The sequence below is a fragment of the Plecotus auritus genome (genome assembly GCF_963455305.1).
Source record: "Plecotus auritus genome assembly, chromosome: 5".
NCBI classification, from domain to species: Eukaryota; Metazoa; Chordata; class Mammalia; order Chiroptera; family Vespertilionidae; genus Plecotus; species Plecotus auritus.
In genome coordinates, this window is record NC_137776.1 from 20,753,007 (window position 1) to 20,771,945 (window position 18,939).

General features: G+C 40.6%; 1 protein-coding gene across 12 annotated transcripts in view; it reads right to left on the bottom strand.

Moving 5' to 3' along the window:
- The window catches only part of FN1 (fibronectin 1), a 65,136-nt gene extending 46,892 nt beyond the window's left edge, over window positions 1–18,244 (bottom strand). For 9 of the 12 annotated variants that reach the window (XM_080668827.1, XM_080668833.1, XM_080668831.1 and 6 more), the window contains exons 1-12: window positions 17,835–18,122; window positions 16,755–16,883; window positions 15,699–15,836; window positions 14,195–14,326; window positions 13,118–13,255; window positions 10,099–10,257; window positions 9,034–9,225; window positions 7,665–7,844; window positions 6,857–7,033; window positions 5,652–5,804; window positions 4,304–4,432; window positions 3,127–3,270 (exon numbers count right to left, since the gene is read on the bottom strand). In XM_080668827.1, coding sequence (XP_080524953.1) covers window positions 3,127–3,270; window positions 4,304–4,432; window positions 5,652–5,804; window positions 6,857–7,033; window positions 7,665–7,844; window positions 9,034–9,225; window positions 10,099–10,257; window positions 13,118–13,255; window positions 14,195–14,326; window positions 15,699–15,836; window positions 16,755–16,883; window positions 17,835–17,982 — 1,819 coding nt within the window. In that variant the 5' untranslated portion in view covers window positions 17,983–18,122. Of the gene's footprint in view, window positions 1–3,126; window positions 3,271–4,303; window positions 4,433–5,651; window positions 5,805–6,856; window positions 7,034–7,664; window positions 7,845–9,033; window positions 9,226–10,098; window positions 10,258–13,117; window positions 13,256–14,194; window positions 14,327–15,698; window positions 15,837–16,754; window positions 16,884–17,834 lie in introns of all 12 variants that reach the window. The other 3 variants (XM_080668828.1, XM_080668836.1, XM_080668835.1) reach the window with 2 other exon arrangements.
- Between the last annotated feature and the right edge of the window lie 695 nt (window positions 18,245–18,939).

Genomic DNA, 18,939 nt, shown 5'->3' on the forward strand with positions numbered 1-18,939 from the left:
GTGATGGAGCAAACCTACAGAAGTTTCTTTTCATATATATATATATTTTTTATTGATTTCAGAGAGGAAGGGAGAGGGAGAAAGAGAAACATCAATGATGAGAAAGACACATCGATTGGTTTCCTCCTGCATGTGCCCCAACCAGGGGCCAGGGATTGAGCCTGCAATCGAACTATATGCCTTTGACCTGAATCAAACCCGGGACCCTTCAGTCCACAGGCCAACACTCTATCCACTGAGCCAAACCAGCTAAGGCAGAAGTTTCTTTTCTTTCTAAAACTACAAGCACTGGTTTGAAATTCCGTTTTCAATGTCAGGCTTGTGGCACAGCTCCCATGAAGGGAACTGCACTGAACACAAAGGGGAGGTCACGCATTTAGCACATTCTTGTCCAGGAAGTAGAGAGCCTGTGCCCATTATTTGTAAGGTCAATTAAATTCCTATTATCACCATACTCTACCGTATGCTACATATTATTGGAAAACAAAAAACCTGAAAATTCTGACATCATCTCCACCATTTAAACTTAAAATTCTGATAATCCTTTTAAAACTGGTGAGTCAGTAAAACTTTTTTAAAAATTATCCAAACTGAACAATTACCATGGAGAAAACTTTACTCCTTCTCTTACTCAATATGATCGGCCTAGCAATAAAATAGTTAAGTAAAGATATGATACAAATCATACTTTAAAAACTAGTTTAAAATAAGGTCAAAATGAATAATTTCCAGTAATGGTGACCCTGGAGAAGTTAAACATTTATGGGTTTGCGACTCAGTTCTTTTTTCCTGTTTAGTTTGCTGAGCTCTGTGCCTTCCCAGTTGTTTATTGACACACAAACTGCCGCTTATCTTCTGTTAGTTTGAACGATTCAACAGGTCCTTGGTCGGAGGAACAGACAGGGCAAGGCTCAGAGACAATCTATCGGTAACTGGCTGTTCCTTTCTTCTCCCATATTCCTGGAGTCCCACATGCAAATCACGAATCACTGAACAAATTAGACATATGGATAAGCTGTGTACTGAGGGGACATGCCAGGCCCCTCGCCCCTAAATCTCCTCTATGGTCAATGGACTGGACTGGACCACTGCCCTTTTTTAAAGAGTAGTAACAGGCTGGGAAGTGTTACTCAGTGGTTGAGCGTCGACCTACGGACCAGGAGGTCATGGTATGATTCCCGGTCAGGCCATATGCCCAGTTTGTGGGCTTGGTCCCCAGTGTGGGGCATGCAGGAGGCAGCTGATCAATGATTCTCTCTCATCATTGATGTTTCTATCACTTCCTCTCCTTTCCTCTCTGAAATCATTAAAAATATATTTTAAAAATAATAAAGAGTAGGAACAAGGTGGACATGTAAGACTCCAATACAGAAGAGCTCCTTCCCATCTAAGCTTCATCTCTGACATGTCCACCAAAATGCTTCCAGCCAGCAGCGACGTGAAGTTCCCTCAAAACCATGAAGGAGGAAATGACTTTCAACAGATTGCCACCCCACACCAACAGCCATAAACATAGAAAGTAGAAAGCATTATCACTTAGAACATTCTACCTTTTGGCTGCATAATTAAAGAAAAGAAAACCCAGTTATACTTTCTGAACCTATGGTAATCCTGCAGCCAGATTTTTAAAAATTACTAAAAAAAAAAAAAAAAATCCAATGATTCGTATACTCAGATTCACCATGAAATACAATTTAGAGCCAGGTCAATCTGTGCTCTGAGCCTGCCCAAAGCAAAATCACCTGGGCAGCCCTGACAGTGTGTACGGTGTGGGGAGAGCAGGATCACTTCAAAGGTCATAGGAAGAGTGTGTCTGCATGGGTGGTAGTCAGGATCCCAGAACGTTAGTTTGTTAGTGCGGGAAGGAACTATAAGGGCAATCAGCTACGATCGCCTCCTTTTACAGATGAAGGAATAATGAGTGAAGCTTGGCATGTGTCTCTTCAGAAGCACAGAGAGAGCTGGGACCCATGCTTTGATGAGCACTGCCTTTCGCTGGAGTGTTTCATATCTTGTGGTCAGGGACAGTGAATTTCTGATCACATGATGGGGGGATTCAGTTAACTTAACCTTAATTCCTGTTACAAATACATTCTGAGACCCTGGAAATCTGTTTCTATTTCTGAGTGTAGGCCATGTTTTAAGTCTAAAGGTAACAGGAGGCTTTGCTCAAATAACTGATGCCTAGCAATTAGACTTTCATAACTCAATACATTTTATTATAATTAATCACTCAGTGGAAACTAAGTTCAAATTTTCTTTTCCTAAAATGAATGAACAAAACCAGTATTCATTCATTTTAATAATGTCCTGTGACCTGAAAAACCCCAAGCAATATACACTTGAGGGTATTTGAACTGTGTGGGTGGAAAATTGACCTCGTTACTCAACTCTTGACTCAGGATACTTTGTTCCACACTCGAACTGATCAAACAAATTGAAAATTTTGACAAAAAGCCTAGATGGAAAGCAAGATTGAAAACAAACCCTATATTGTCTTTCATGTAATTTCTCTATACAACTTCTCTGTTAAGAATCATGACATAAAATGCTAACCCCTTACTTACTCTCAGCACAGCTCACTGTTTGGTTTCTATCCCTATGTATGGATGTGAGATGAAATCAGTCAGAATGTTTTAACCTAATAGAATGTTCTATAGTTTTAAGAAACAAATTACAGCCCAGCCGGTGTGGCTCAGTGGTTGAGCGTTGGCCTATGAACCAGGAGGTCACGGTTCGATTCCTGGTCAGGGCACTTGCCCGAGTTGCAGGCTTGATCTCCAGTAGGGGTGTGAAGGAGGCAGCCAATCAATGATTCTCATCATGGATGTTTCTATCTCTCTCTCCCCCTCCCTTTCTCTCTGAAATCAATAAAAATAATATTTTTTAAAAAGAAAAAAATTACATTCAGGGACATTTGCACACCTTCCGTACCTTTTACTTGACTGGAAAGAAAGAAAAATCATTTTTGTCAAAAATTCAGCTGATTATTAGACAGTGATATAAGAAAAGGATGGAAAAGAAGGAGATTTTAACTTAAGCATCAGAATATTAATAAACACTGATGCTACCCTGTTTTTATAACCGAGCCTACAGTTCTCACTTTGCAGTAATTGAGCTACTCACCTGGATAGGACTGTAAAGGCTGGCAATGCCATTCCCCAATGCCGCGACCATAGCAATAGCACTGGTACCTGACACCATGCCCATACTTCTCCCAGGAGTCTCCAATTTGATAAAATGTTCGGGTTTCTGAATCTTGGCATTGGTCTAAAATATATACAAGTAAAAGTTAAGCAGCCTTGAAGACTTAAAGCTACAAATTTAATTTCAGTGTGCTAGAGCATTCATTCTTAGTTTCACTAGAAACTGGCAACTGTTCTTACAAATACGTGTTGCTTAAAAAATACTTTGTTCAAATCTTTTACTGTACAGAACAATTAGTAGTAAAAACAAACAAAAAGGTACCCATGGGGGGGGGGAGATATTTAGTTTTCTAAAAGACAATATTTCTAAATAAAAATTTGAAGATTTAAATTTCAGTATATATTGATAGGCTGAATATTTTGAGTAATAAATGACATATATTTTTACCTATATTAATGCAACTGATTTCCCATTTGAATAGCAAGGACAATATGTCAGTTTATATACTTTCTCAAACTTTAGAGGATTTACTTTTACATGTAAATCGATGAACCAGATTTTAACTGTGAATACTTGCTGAGCAGTTTCTAAGAAAACCTCTTGGGCTTCTCCTCCAGTTTTGGCAATCTCGGGTCAAACAAACTCGAGTATCTGATCAGTTTGTTTTCTCAGTGAGTAACCTGTCTCTTTTAGTAAAGGAGTATTAATGGGTTACCTCAAAGCTGGTAACACAGCTCGTTTAAAGCTCAACCTTCACTATTTGCTTAGCTCCATTATAAAGGGCAGCCAAGAAAAATAAAGTATTTGGAGGGAGGTATTTACTGGCCTAATCATTTGCCCATGTTATTGCACAATCAGCAAAGGGCAGTTCTCTTTCATAACACAGATTATCTTTATGATTCAGAACTAAAGAACGAATTGCATTTAATTAAAATAAGTTCGTATTTGTCACCCAATTCAGCAAAACTAGATGACTACCAAAATCAAAATTATATATGGTCCGTGATTAGAGGAAAGACTTTGCAAACCTCTTTGATAGCCACTGACCAAAGTCTGAATCCAGCTTCAATCATGTAACATCAAATCGCTCTCCTAATTTGAACCTTGCTAACTATTCTCAGTGGCCAAATCCATCTGGAGAGACGAGGCTTCTTACCAATGGGATCACACTTCCATCTGCCCCGGCCCTGTCCAAAGCAGGTACAATTCAGCATGTGCCCCTCTTCATGACGCTTGTGAAATGTGTCATTCACATTGTAAGTGATGTCGTCCACAATGCATTGATCTATTAAGGAAACAGTGGGATGGGTGGAGAACATTTTTTAGGCTTCAATGATGAAATTTTAAAAAGCTATGCTTTTCAAAGCACACAGTTCCTTCCACTAAATTATCAAGACCTCTCATTAAAATAACTTTTCTAGCGGCAGAGAATAAACACTTTTCAAAGCTTAGTCAGTTATACAACTTCTGCATACAAAAGAAGTCTCCCGTATAAACTAAAGAATGTGGTAAGTTACACTTTCTTGTGGAAAGCCCATTTTTTAACAAATGCATGTCTTACTTTTGGAAAAATTCTTGCTTAGTTGATAATGCTCTTTAGATCTATCTGTTATGATAAATGGGAGGAAGATTAAACAGACTTATATACAGCACCCAGCATAGTGTGATGGTGGGGGTGGGGAGATACTGGGATTTGGAAAAGAAAATGACATCTATGGCATTCATAAAGTTAAAAAAAAATCATGTGAACTCTGTTCCTAACTCCCTGAGAGATCCTGAGAAAATTACTTTCTCTCTTCAGGTCTCAGCTCCTCCATCTGTAAAATGAGGAGCTGGTCTGTCTGCCTTCCTACCAGGGTCCCTCTCAGCTCTGCAACATCGTATGTCAATCTCATTACCCCTGGATTGTGTTACCCGCTAAACACACAAAAATGTTTTTTACAAAGTTCAGGCCAATGTCAACACATGAGCTACATGGACTATTTATTAGCTCACAGTGCTCTCCTGTATCTTACTTTTCAAGGGAAAGAAATAGAAAAACTAAAATAGTTTCAATAAATCAATATCCCTATATTCCATACCTGGGTCTAAAGGGGAAAATCTTATCTGGACAAAATAAATCGGCCTCTCTATGTATTTTTCTCCTTAAATCTGGATCTGATCTTAGAATAGCAAAGTATTTTTTCTTTATAGAAATTACTCAAACTTTTCTAGACATGAATCTAATGGCATAACTAAACACTAAAGGATCAAATGATCGTGCTCTAGCCTTTGAAGTCATCTTTTTGGCTCAGCCTAAGAGCCTGAATTCTGGAAATGTTTCCGAATCGCTGGGCCAGCTTTTCTTAACTGGCTGTCTAAAATGTGAAACTCATCCAGCACAGTAGACTAATGTGATGGTATTACACATCTCCTCCTTTTGGTTAAGTACAACTTTTCACATCAAAGCCGCACTCTCTGTACCCTTTATCCTCTCAAATGTTTTCACTCATAAGTAAGCATACCTCGGAGCTGGGAGTAGGCGACACAGGTCCATTCCCCACGACCATTCCCCACACATGTGCACCTCATCATGTGCCCCATGTCATGCTGTTTATCCCACTGATCTCCAACACGGTACATGACCCCTTCATTGGTCGTACAGATTTCTTCGTGGGCTGTTTGGAAATGGATGAGAAATGTACAAGTGATAAATGGTCACAAGTTCTTAAAAGGTATGCAGTATTATCGGTCTAATTTGGTTATCCTACAAGCTCTCACTTAGAAGTCTTGTGTGCCTCGAAGAAATCTCAGTGCTTCTCTGTGCTCGTATAGAGTCTTGAGTACCAGAGAGGAAAGCATAGTGCAAAGGGGAGGCGAGTTGCAGGAAATACTTACAGGAAGGGTAAGTGGACATTTAACCACAATGATCCCTACACATTCACTCAAAGGGTCTACATTATTCTAGAAGCCTGAATTGGACTACTGCTCCATAACTTTCTAGTTCCAGTTTATTCTAACTCAAAGGGAAACTATGAGTATGAGTATGAGTATTGAACTGTAAGCTCCAGCATGTTTTTCTTCTAAATTCTCTTTGGTTGAAATAAGAGAAATAAAAGTAAGCTGTTTTTTTCTTACATTTTGTTGCCTCATTGTCAAACTTGACAATGAAATGTACAGGTTTTTTTGGTTCTACAACTGGAAAATCAAATGTAATCTGTGGGACTCTTGAAATTTGAAAACAAAAGGCACTGGTTCCCCTTTCTTTATTCATACAAACTAGAGCCCATCCCGCTCTTAAAAAAAGATCACTACTTGTCAGAAAATAGAGGTTTAGTCACTTGAGTACTTAATGAAGGATAGAGCTTATGCCAGTTAAGCCAAAATCATGTGTAAATATTGTCAGGTCTGTGACTCTCAGTCAGTTAGTTACATTTGATATATTTTAAGTTACTCAGTTGTGTGCTCTATACAAAAGACAAATTCGTGCAAACTTTAAATGCACAGACATTTTAAAGAGTACTTTTATTGTATTTATATATCTTTGGACATTAAATTATATCAATGGGATATTAAAATTATATAAATACTTACATAATTCATATAAATGTATTATATCACATAAAGTTGTTTACGATCTCAAAAATTAAGTGTTAATGGGTAAAGTAGTGTAAAGTGGCCACTGTTCTGTCTTACTCGATAAATGGTGTCTACACGGGCTTCCTCTTACCAGCCATGGGGCAGAATCCAAACTTCTGGTCAGCATCATAGTTCGGTGTGGTTCCACACCATTTCATGTTGTCTCTCCTGCCCTCGGAAGTACAGTCGGTGTAGTTGTGGTTGTTGTACAGGAAGGGGAAGTGGCACAAGGCACCATTGGAATTTCCACCTCGAGTTTGAACCAAAACTGTCCAGAACAATAGACAAAGAGGAAGAAAACATTACCACTGAGCTTTCCAATGTGCAGCGGGGAATGACTACAGAAAGGTTCAGAGAGAGCCAGGCCTCTGCAGCTAATTTACAAAGAGTCCAGCTCAGAACAAGAGCTGCCTGATAATAGCATTCTACGTTTCCTTCACCTTTTGAAGTGTGTTCACCTTTACATTCAAAATAGATTTAAGCCAATTTTCACTCACATTTTTTCCAGCCAAAAATATATTTAAATGATCACTTTGAATAAAACAGTGTTTCAACCAAAAGAGAAACAAAAATAGTCAGTCATCCATTCTGCATATTCTTCAGCCCTGTGGGATTACATCCTGGTTTTAATATACCAGTATCTTTAATCACATCATAAACCCGATGTGTCAGAAAGAAATGAACTGGTGGCCCTTTCCCTTGGTGTCATTTCCCAAGGGTACTAAGGACCATGGAAAGATCTTCAACTGCCAAGTTACTCCACGTCTCTTGGGTCCAGACTGTAGAAAAGTGATACTTCTCATGCAGCCTAAAGATTAATGGCTACATTGCTGACTAATAAAAAGAGGGCATGAGAAATGAGTCTTTCTCACAGCTGTGTTTTCCCCTGGGACACTCACCAGTCTGGTCTGTACAGAAAGAATATTTCTGGTCTTGTTCATAATTGGAAGTCGTGCTGCACCAGAGATGTCCATCCTGTCGCCCTTCATTGGTGCAGGAGTAGAAAGTGCGGCCGTTGTAAGTGAATGGTAAGACACATGGCTCCCCGTTGGAATTGCCACCGTAAGTCTGAGTGACAGCTACAAGCATAACCAAAAGGGTCTCAGTAAATAGAGCTGCATGGATCTGCACTGGTGGCTGCTTATTTATACCTTAGACTAGAGGCCCGGTGCGCCCTTGGCCTGGCCTGTGGGACTGGGCTGACACTGGCTCTCCAACATCCCTTGAGGGGTCCTGGATTATGAGAGGGCCCAGGCCAGGCCGAAGGACCCCACTGGTGCATGATCGGGGCCAGGGAGAGACGCGGGAGTTTGGCCAGCCGGGAAGGGACTGTGGGAGGGCTCCAGGGCATGTCTGGCCCATCTTCCTCAGTCCCAATTGGCCCGACCCCAGCAGCAAGCTAACCTACTGGTCAGAGCGTCTGCCCCCTGGTGGTCAGTGCACATCTTAGCGAGTGGTTGAGCGGCCTTAGCATGTCATTAGCATATTATGCTTTGATTGGTTGAACGGACGACTGGACAACTGAATACTTAGCATATTAGGCTTTTGTTAGATAGGATTAGAGACTGATCTTGTGCTATAAATATAGATGATCATCTGGTGAGTTTCAGCCAAAATGCACTCCTCAGAAAGCCATGCCTTTTGTGGCTAGAGCAACATCTGTTTCTCTGCTGATGTCCTTTGTTACCACCTCTGCTGTCTGGCCTTAGTTTCCCCATTTGTAAAGCTATATTAACACAGGTTAATTAAGGGTGCAGCTCAAAGGATACTGGAGGGATATACATGCCTCTGTTGGTGGCATAAGTATTAATACATGAGGTTATTCTAGGGATAACCTCAAGTGCATCAATTATAATTGCTATAGTTACTAACTACCAGTTTTGTAGCCCAGAAGAGATGCATTAGATGTTGTTAAAAGAAGTTTACAAAAAAAAAAAAAAAGAAGTTTACAAACCTCCAGAAATCTGAAATTTATAGTATAAAGTATGGATGATTAGTTATTCAGAAAGCAGCCCTCTTATAACAACAAAGATAGTACACTTAATCTTCACTACAGAAAAGAAAATACATAGATTAAAAAGATTGGAAGAAAATGTATCAACGCTAATCCTGACTGTTATCACTAGTGGTAAGATTAGAAGCTTGTCTTATTTGTTTTATTTTTTAATTTTTTTTTATTTTTTATTTTTTGGTAAATGAATGTACTACCTTTCAAAAAATAAATCATAAAAAAGTTTTCAGTACGGTTTTTTAAAAGATAAGGCAGACCTGTCTCTTGGCAGCTGACTCCATTGCCCAGGCAAGTGCAAAGCATCTGCTTATTTCCTTGTGTCTTCAGCCACTGCATCCCTACTGAGTAGATCACACCGCTGTCTGTGATACAGTGCCCATATGGAGGAGGCTGGGGGTGAGGCTGAGGCTGGAAAATGGCCATTCGAACATCTGTGACGGTGCCAGATCCTAAGGACATGAGAAAGAAAGTCACAACGTTGGACAAGAGAAAAGAACTATTTTCTGAAGTAGGGATCTTTAGGATCCTATACAGATCACTCTTGAAATCCACATTGTTTCTGACCTAACCCTAGAAAGAAATGGCTCTTCCATTCTGCATTAGTTTTTGCATTCTGCCTATGCCAGATGGTCTCCACCTTCCAGCTCAGCTGGAGCTACTGGGATTATATTTCTAAATCACAGACATTATTTTGCCACTTAACAGAGCAGGTACCTTCAACAACTCCTTACTCATCCAGGAAGCTCATAGGCCATGCCTTCACAACTCTTCACACCTGCCTTCATCCCAACTCACTTCTAACCACATCCTTCTTGCTCTATGCCTTGTCTCTCTAAACTACCCATCATTCCCTGATGTGCCCTGTGCTGTCCACATGCTCTTCTCTTCACCTGAAATTGTCTTCTTCACCCTTCCTGTCTTAGCAGCTACAATAAGCCCAAAATATCTGGGCATTTCTCTTCCTGACTTATTTTGAGAAATCCCTGCCACTCTGCAGCAGACCCCTGCCATCTGCGTGGCTGTGGGCTGATCAGAGCATGCCCTGGGCTGCCACACAGTCCTCTAGAAGTTGCCCCTCCTTCTACATTTTGTGAATCTGTTGTGTGCTTTTTCCACCCTAAGAGCCATTTTTATTTCATCTTCATAAACATTTAAAATTTAACATGAAGAAGTTTTAATAGCTAACAATCGGTAAATGGACTCAGCTTACTAGCCCAAACACTGCAAATCATCCTTGAATGGCATGTCAAGGGAAAGATGGCTTTGCAGGGACACTTTTGGTAACACTATCCTGTTTCCGCCCAGCTCGCTCTGCTCCTCACCAGTGGATGTGGTCTGCAGGGACGCGTGCCTTTCACACTTCCACTCCCCTCTGCCATTGCCTGTGCAGATGCACTGGAGCAGGTTCCCCCGATTGTCCTTCTTGCTCCAGGTATCCCCGATTCTGTAGGATGTCCTAGTGTCCTGATCGTTGCATCTGTCTGTGTTAGAAAGGAAAGATTCAAAGATGTGAATCAGGTCAAGCTTGCACATGCTCAACTGGAACTTTAAAAATATATACATACAGTAGTTTAAAACTTGATAAGTTGCCCTAACCAGTTTAATTCAGTGGATAGAGGACTGAAGGCATCGATTCCAGGTTCGATTCCAGTCAAGGGCACATGCCTGGGTTTCAGACTCAAGCCTATCAATGATTCCCTCTCATCATTGATGTTTCTATCTCCCTCTCCCTCTCCCTTCCTCTCTGAAATCAATAAAATATATTTTAAAAAATAAATAAAGCTTGGTAAGTTATTTTTTGATGATATGTTTCTATTTAGCTGTGGTGCCACGGGGGCAAAACTTCCCAACAATGGTATTACGTTTGTCCCAGCAGAAAGAGAGCTATGGGATTTAACCTAGTTCCACTTCTCAGTTTGCCAAAACACTTTTTCATCATCATTCATTCATTATTTTATTTTGTTATTTTTAGAGTTTTCACATTGTTCTTTTGACCAAATTCATTCTCTGGCTTTTGGTCACCCTCGTCTTTGCTTTTCAGGCTCTCCCAATAATTGTTGTATGTGACCTGCCTTTCAATGGGGGACTTTCTTTAGAAAACTAGGAGCAGTAGGGAGGCAAGTAGGTTTCAAATGGTCTTGGAGAGAAGCCCCAAAGAAGCTAGAAAAAGACATCAGCATGCCTTTCTTCATTTGTCATATGAAAAATTCAGGGGGTTACCAACTTCTCAGACTATGTTCTCCACCACCCCTCTCCTCCCACCACACACACACACCCCTATTTAAAACACGAATAAAATGACCTCTTTTGAGTTGCTTAGTGTTGACTCTACAATGGAAAAGTGAGATACTATTGTAAAATGATGTTTTATAACTAAATTACCATCAGTCTATGTGTTCCATTATCTGTCAAATAGTTTGTTTAATTATAATCTGGCTTTGCCCATATGCTACAATGTGAGTATAGAAGATTTGATTTGTTTGTGTTTTTCTGCACTGGGTGAGAGAAAAATAATTGGACAGTTGATGTAAATTCACACAAATATACATCCACATTGATCTACCACAAGAACAGAGAGCTGAATGAAGATATGGCTAGTTGTAGCTTTTTTCCAAATCCCCGGCTGAAAGGACTATCTTCCCTTGAACCTCCACAGCACTATTTTCAGTATTCATCTTGAAGTCTTAATATTATGCTTTATAGAAGATGACCATCTAGGCCTCTCTCATCTCGACCTACTTACTAAGTGCTCTTTGAAAGTTGAGTTAATATCCAATTCATTTTTTCATCCCTGCACCTTCTTGTACAAAGTAGGGGGCTGAATTATTTCATAAAACAAATGACTTTGAGAAACTTTACCCAACTTGCTATTAGAAGAGTTTTAAATAACAGATGAGAGTTTAAGTCAGACATCTAATTTGTCTTAAGCTAAAAACATTACCACCAAGGTCTTGGAAGTCTGATGATCAGAGTAACATTTTAAATGCAAAAGATCTAATGAACCATCAAGTTTCTGGGAAAGATTTGGTCATAATCATTATTACTTTCCATGAGAGATTTAGTTTTTGTTAGCAAAGAATTTAAATTTGGATGATGAACATTTTAAGATGGTTAAACATTGTAAGCTAGATAAATGAAATAGGTCAAAATATTTAGATTTGATTTTAAAGTTATTTATAACACCCACAGTTAATGGCTATTTGCTTCTATAAACTCTATAGTTGCTATTAGTTTGAAGTTTCAAAAAACAAAACAAAACACGTTTTGAACTGCTAAGGCAGGGGTGGCAAACCATTTTTCTGCCATTTGGATATTTTATAACATCATTCTCGGGCCATACAAAATTATCAACTTAAGCCCTACCCTGTTTTTTCCAGTGGTTAAAGAATTGGCCTGTGGACTAAAGGGTTGTGGGTTCAATTCTGGTCATGGACACATGCCTTGGTTGCAGGCTCCATCCCCAGCCCTCCCCTGGTCTGGGCCTATGCAGGAGTTAACAAATAGATGTTTTTCTCTCTCTAGCTCTCCCCCTCCTTTCCACTCTATAAAAATCAATGGAAAAATATATCCTCAGGTGAGGATTAACAATATACACACACATACACTTGAAAATTAGCCAACTATATTTGGTCAAACATTTAATTAACTCAACCCTAATGCCTTGGCAGGGCCAGACCAAATGATTTCTCGGGCCTAGTACAGCCCTGGGTTGACATTCCCCATCTCTGCCTTAAGGCAACAAGTAAGGTCAGGCAGCCCTACAAGGAGCAGTAAAGCTGTCAGAGGTCAGTTATTTTTAGCACTACTAAGCTTATGTAGGACTTTGAGCAAGAGACTGTCCTTAACCCACAATAGACACATCATTTTAACCAATGGGATAAGCACTTTTTATTTCCATCAGTTCTGCTTATGAATAGGCCTTATTTAAATGTGAAACATAAGGAAACCTAAAACTTTAGAGCTTTGCTCCTTTCTATGTCAATAGTACTCACATGCTCAAATATGCATTGGCATGTTATTTTAATAACTTTTTTGCTCTTAATACTTTGAAAATATCTCAGCGATAATTTAAACATTTGCAACTAATCTTCATGCCCACAACACATTTGGCTTTTATATGAATATTAAGGTTCCTTGTAGCTGATAGTCTTTAATGAACAAAGATATTTTTTAAAATTTAGTCTTCTTGGAAGAAGCACAATAGGTTTAGTATAGAACTTCTCTTGACGTTCAAAAGTTACAAAAAAACATTGATGTATTGGGTGTCTTCTAAGTGACATCACATTACATTTCTCTCTAAGAATCCAGAAAATCATCTTAACATGCAAATCTAAAACATACTTCTAGAGGTACAGGTGATGCGTCCGCTGCCTTCTCCCAGACAAGTACAATCCACCATCATCCAGCCTTGATAGGGCTTTTCCCAGGTTTCCCCGACGACATATGAAGTCCCAGCAGCGTGGTCAAAACATTTCTCAGCTGTAGGAAAATGTGGAGGAAAAAGAGGGGGGAAAAGCTATTTCAAATTGTGCCATCTCCCCTGTAATTTAAAGTGTATTGTGTAAGCAAAAATCCAGCCACATGTTTTAAGTAGTACTCTGCTCTAAAGAAAAGCATGCCCTGTAACTAAGCACATGGTAACCAAAGCAAAAGAAAGCTCAAATTGAGCTGGCAGGCAGAAACTCTGCTTCCCTAATAAGTTTATGGACTGTATCTTTTCAGCTGGTATTCTTCTTCTTCTTCACACTAGTACTTTAAGTGAAAGGGATCTATGTATATGCCCAGTCTGTAGGACACGAAATGTGCAAAATTCCAATCTAATTATGAATGACCAATTATGAGTGCCCCCAAAAAATGACAAGAAAGCCTTTGGAATTTGGATTTCTGTAAAAAAAGAAAACACAACACAAAGGAAAATAAAAGTATCTGAATTAGAGAACAATAGTGAGTAAAATTTATAGACAGAAACTTTCAAATTTGGGATTGAGACCAAAAGAAACTCAACAATTTTTATCTTGAAAAAAAATTTTACTAAGGTGTGACAGAGCACACACAATTTTATGTTTCAGTCTAGTATGTTCCAATAAAATGTCAGAAGTATCATTTTTTTCTTTTAAATAACATATCTTGACCAAGGAAAACCTGAAATTAGACATTAGACAAAAGAAACTTCTTCCCAAACCTTTCAACTTTATCTTTTGCTTTTGAAACAAAATTAAGACAAGACTTATATGCAGTGAATATTTTTGATCTGATTCTTTAAGACTATGGATTATAAAACTTCATTATTTAAAATAAAATTCCCATTTCATTATTTTTTTCATTGGAATTCAGATCTCTTGTTCATGTAGAGTTTGCTTCAACCCAACATCTTGACTGTGCATTCCCACCCCTCATTCGTCCCTAATAGTCACACACCTATGGGCTTGCAGGTCCATTCTCCTTTCCCGTTACCAAGACACACACACTCTAACATGTAACCACCAGTCTCATGTGGTCTCCTCCAGGTGTCTCCAATCTTGTAGGACTGACCCCCTTCGTGACAGCGGTCTGTTCAAGATAAAAAAGGAAAATTAAAGAGAGTGGGATAAAAAAAGATTAAAAAAAAAAAGAAGAAGAAGACGTAGTCTCATGTTTTACCCAGAGTAGATACTTAGGTTAGCCACTGTAAGTATTCAGAGAACAGCTTTCCCATCAGAGACAGGGGAAAAGTTAACAAGTTTGGTGACTTGGGGTCATTCAATTAAATGTTTTGTTTAAGTACAATGGGAAACCACAGAGAAAAATGAATGGCAAAGAAAGGTCATAAATCCTAGTTCCCAGAGGGATCGCAGGAAATTGGGTCCTAAAGCAGAAAAGCAAGGCTGGCAGACATGACCTCCATACAGACACAGCAGGTTGAGCCTGAGACTAATTCAATGAAAACCCATATTGGGTATAGTATTTCAGCTTTTGGAGTGTGGAGAGTCTGTGTTTTATCCTAGGTTACACATATCATTTTGGCAGGAAGCAAATAGATGTGTGCATATCAAGTGTGAAAAACCAGGTACTTTTCTAGGCTGTTAAACACGTTGGCACATCTACCCACTAGATTGTAAACACTATGAACCACTGACTCTTAACATTTGCCAATAAATTTGGATAAACCCTAATATTAAGTATGGGGAAAGCAGATTGGGCCTATTCACAAGGGACTGTCTTGTTCATTTGGACATAACTTTTTAAAGTGACTTAAAGGATGGATTGAAAAAAAAAAGCAAATGCTATGTTAATAGAATCCATTTATAACATAGTGAATCATACTGGAAAGACCTCCTGAACTAAACTACAATTGATGAGAGTCAACCCACTCCCCAAAATATCTTGGAAACACTATTAAGCTAATCATTCCGCATTGTCCTTGGGAATAGAGAGATCCAATTCCTGGGTATAAACTATTGGTCACAAAGAAACTAGACTGTTTGTATGGGATGCAAGAGGTCTCTGCATTGCAAACAAGAAGAGCAGTCCACACAATGGAAGGTTCACTCTTCATGACCATCTTCCAATCATTGCAGATAATCACATGATCAGTCTGGCTTGAAGATGCCCAGGAATGTAAAATGGGCAACTTCTCTAAGTACGTCTTATTGGAGTGGAACCCAGGAGATCCACTTGGTTACACTGTGTACACATACACACACACACACACACACACACACACATATACACATTCACACACACACACACTTAAAACCACACTGATTCTATCTGTGCTTAGAGACATCCCCCAGAAGCACAGGAATCAGTTGGGTGACAACATAACAGTACCTGCTCACCTAGAATAAATCTCAAAATTAGGGATATCCAGTCATCAATAACAGAAAGTGACAGTGACAGTAATGGAGAAATTCATATTTATGGTATTTTAGCATCATCTTACTTGCAATGGTACAGCTTATTCTTCTTCGACCAGCCCCGATGCAGGTACAGTCCCAGATCATGGAGTCTTTGGGACGCTCATATGTGTCCCCCACCCGGTAAGTGTTCCCAGTGTACTTGTCAAAGCAAGTCTCTTCAGCTGAGGGGAGAAGGGAAGTTCACATGAGCCTCACATATGTAAAAGCCTTTCTATTCCACTAACCTCATCCAAAGGAGAACTCGCTTTTCCACTCTATGAGCAACATGGTACCACAAAAAGTTTTTAAAGATTGAAGTGGGAGACCTAGAATTTACCTTAGGCTCTTATAAAGCCTTGACTTTGGATCTTTGGCAAGTTCCCTAATTTTCTGTAAATCCATTTCTGTTGTAAAGGATTCTCAGGCCCTAGGAGAAAGCCATATGCAGTACTACCGTAGGACAGGCTAGATGGTGAAGGAAGGACTTCAGATTCAGATCTCTGACTCAGAGAGTCCAGCCAAGGTCCACATAAAAGCAAACAATTTGAAGAGCCCAACCCCCACCAGGCACAGTCACTTGTTAATCCTACTATTTCCATCTTAGCGTCATCTGTGCTGCTCTGTGCAAGTTGCCATAATTTACAAGCAACATATCAATGGTCATAAAGAATGAGAACTTTGAAGTGGTTAGTGGTTTTGTGTAAAAAAAAAAAAAGTCACTTTACATTATAATGCCCAAAGTGTTTTCTGGCCCATAATCTTATTGTTTAAGATTTGAAATTACTTTCTAATAAGTTAAAGTTTTATAAGTAAGTGTTTTTGGAAGAAGAATACACAAATCTTTTATTTTCTCATCAAAACCTTAGGGAGAATAAAACAGAAAGACTCTAGGAATTACTTGGGGATACAATTTGTTCTTTTGTTTCAAAGGTAAAAGTAACATGTAAAAAGCAAATATTAGCAGTTATTAAATGATTTTAAAGAGGAAATGATAGATCATTCTATTGAAAAACTGGTGTACGTATTTTTACTACCAGTGCTAAATTTAATCAACAAGCGTCACTTCTCCAAGAAGTTACAAGATACTCCCCACCACGTACCTTCAGGTTTGCTCTCGCAGTTAAAGCCTCGGCTCCCTCCGTAACAGGTACAAACCAAGGTATTGCCGAGGTATGTGCGTTCCCATTGTTGGTTTATCTGATAGTGATTCCCATTATCAAAACAACCAGCTGTCAATGAACAAAAAAGTAATTACATTTGCATCCCCCCTTTTCTCCAGATTATGGAATTTTCTTGCACAATAAATTGATGAGCCTAACCAACAAACATAGATAAATAATTCAATCTTCAGAGCGTGAGGAGAATGAAAAGCAATATTGCACTAAAATGTAGAGGAAGAAACTAGCTATCTAAAGATTCAACCACAGTTTGGACACGTAGATATTTAGGTATTCCTTTCCCCCCCCTTTCATTTAACTTATAAATGTTATACATGATGTCATTTCCATCTGGCCAGGGGTCGACATCAAGGAAGAAGAAACATTTTGAAAAGCAGATAACTACAATTGCATTTTAAAATATGCAAGGAACTTCCACGATCTTCTTGGGTAGTATTAAGTCAAGAGGACAATTTTAAGCAGTTTCCTGTAGCCGAGGCCAAAGGAGGGTGTGTCTTTGAAAAACTGGAGTAGGAATTCTGATCTCTGTTCTAGGAGAAGTGTCCTGAGAGCCCCCCTAGGCAATGCAAACTAAATTACCTCGCATTCAAATTTAGTTAGGAACTACAGAGCTTTGTAGCTACCTTCTTCCCACCCATGTTAACAATATTTAACCAGTTATTTAGTAACGCAGAAAACAAGAAAGATCACACTAAGCCCAAAAGAACATGTAAAAGCTTGCATTATTTTTCTCTTTAAAGGTAAGTTTTGATGAATTGACAGGAAAACGACCTGAACGTGTAGAGTTGGTAAGAGCACAGGAGCGCCTGTCCTCCAAAGCACTATCCTAGGCCCGCAGAACCAGCCTGCTCAAACCAATGCCTTTTGCGTCCATAGTCGGTTTCTCATTAAGGCGAGCACACACTCCGCGCGCGCGCGCGCGCAAAACTTCATCCACAACTTGAGTTGGTTTTATGGTCCCATCCCTGCGCCAGCCTGCTTCAGCCCGCAGTCAATACTCACGCTTGTTTTGGCTGACAGCCACCGGGGACGGGGGCAGAATCATTTGCTGAGCCTGCCTCTTGCCCCTCCAGGTTCCTGCGGAGGCCACCGCTGTCCCCAGGGACAAGGCGGCCAGAAGCAGCAGCCCGGGCCCCGGACCCCTGAGCATCTTGAGATGGTGCGGGGAGAGACGCCCTCTCCACGAGGCAATAGCCACCAAGTTCAGTTCTCTTCCAAACCTACGGGGGGAGTCCCTCCCAGTGCCCCCAGGGGGTTGATGCCTTAAAGAAGGTAAGGGTCAGAAGATGGGGAAGGGGACGGGTAGAGGGACAGAGGGGAAGGAAAGGATGGAGAGAAGTTGTGGCTGCAGGTCCCGACTCGCGCTTGGGGGCTCCCTTTCCTCCCCTTGTACGGAGCTGCGGGAGCGAGCGGCCGAGCTGGGACTGCAGGAGGTTTATATGGGACCGTCCCCTCCCGCCCCCCGCGAGGCCCCGGGCGTCGGGGAGGAGGGACCCGCCCGACTCCCCCCGCCCCTTCTGCAGCCGCTGCCGCCGCCGACCGCGCGCCCATTGGCCGGGGCTCCGGGTGACGTCAGGGGGACTGTGGGTTCGCCGCGAACAAAAGAGATGCTGATCCTCCGCCAGGATTGGGGCTAGAGAACTTTTTTCGGTTTCCTTTGCGGTCGTCCAACTTTTGGGGGCTGAGGGGGAGGGATGGGAAGTGACTGGGAAAGGGTAGACGGGAGGAAAGGGAGGGGCTGGAGTTAAGTGAAGCTAAGGGGTTGCAAGTCCTCCTCCTTCCCCCCTTCCCCTTCCCTTTTCTTTCTTATTAGGGTAGGGGGTGAGGACATTTCGTCCTCTCTACAAAAAAAAAAATCTCTGCTCACTGGAGTATATTTTGGGGGAGGACAAAACCATGAAGTGGCCACCACCTTGCAGCTGTAGGAATGTAGCCTTCGCAGTCCCAGGGCGGGGCTGGCTTTTCTCCTGCTCCCTTTCTTCGCTTTAACGTGCACCGATTTGGGATTCCGTTGAGAGTGCCTTCAGAGCTTCCTGTGCAAGCCCTCTCCTCGCAAACGCTGTACCAGCCCGGTTCTGAAGAGGTGCTGGCGGGGGAGCAGAAGGGA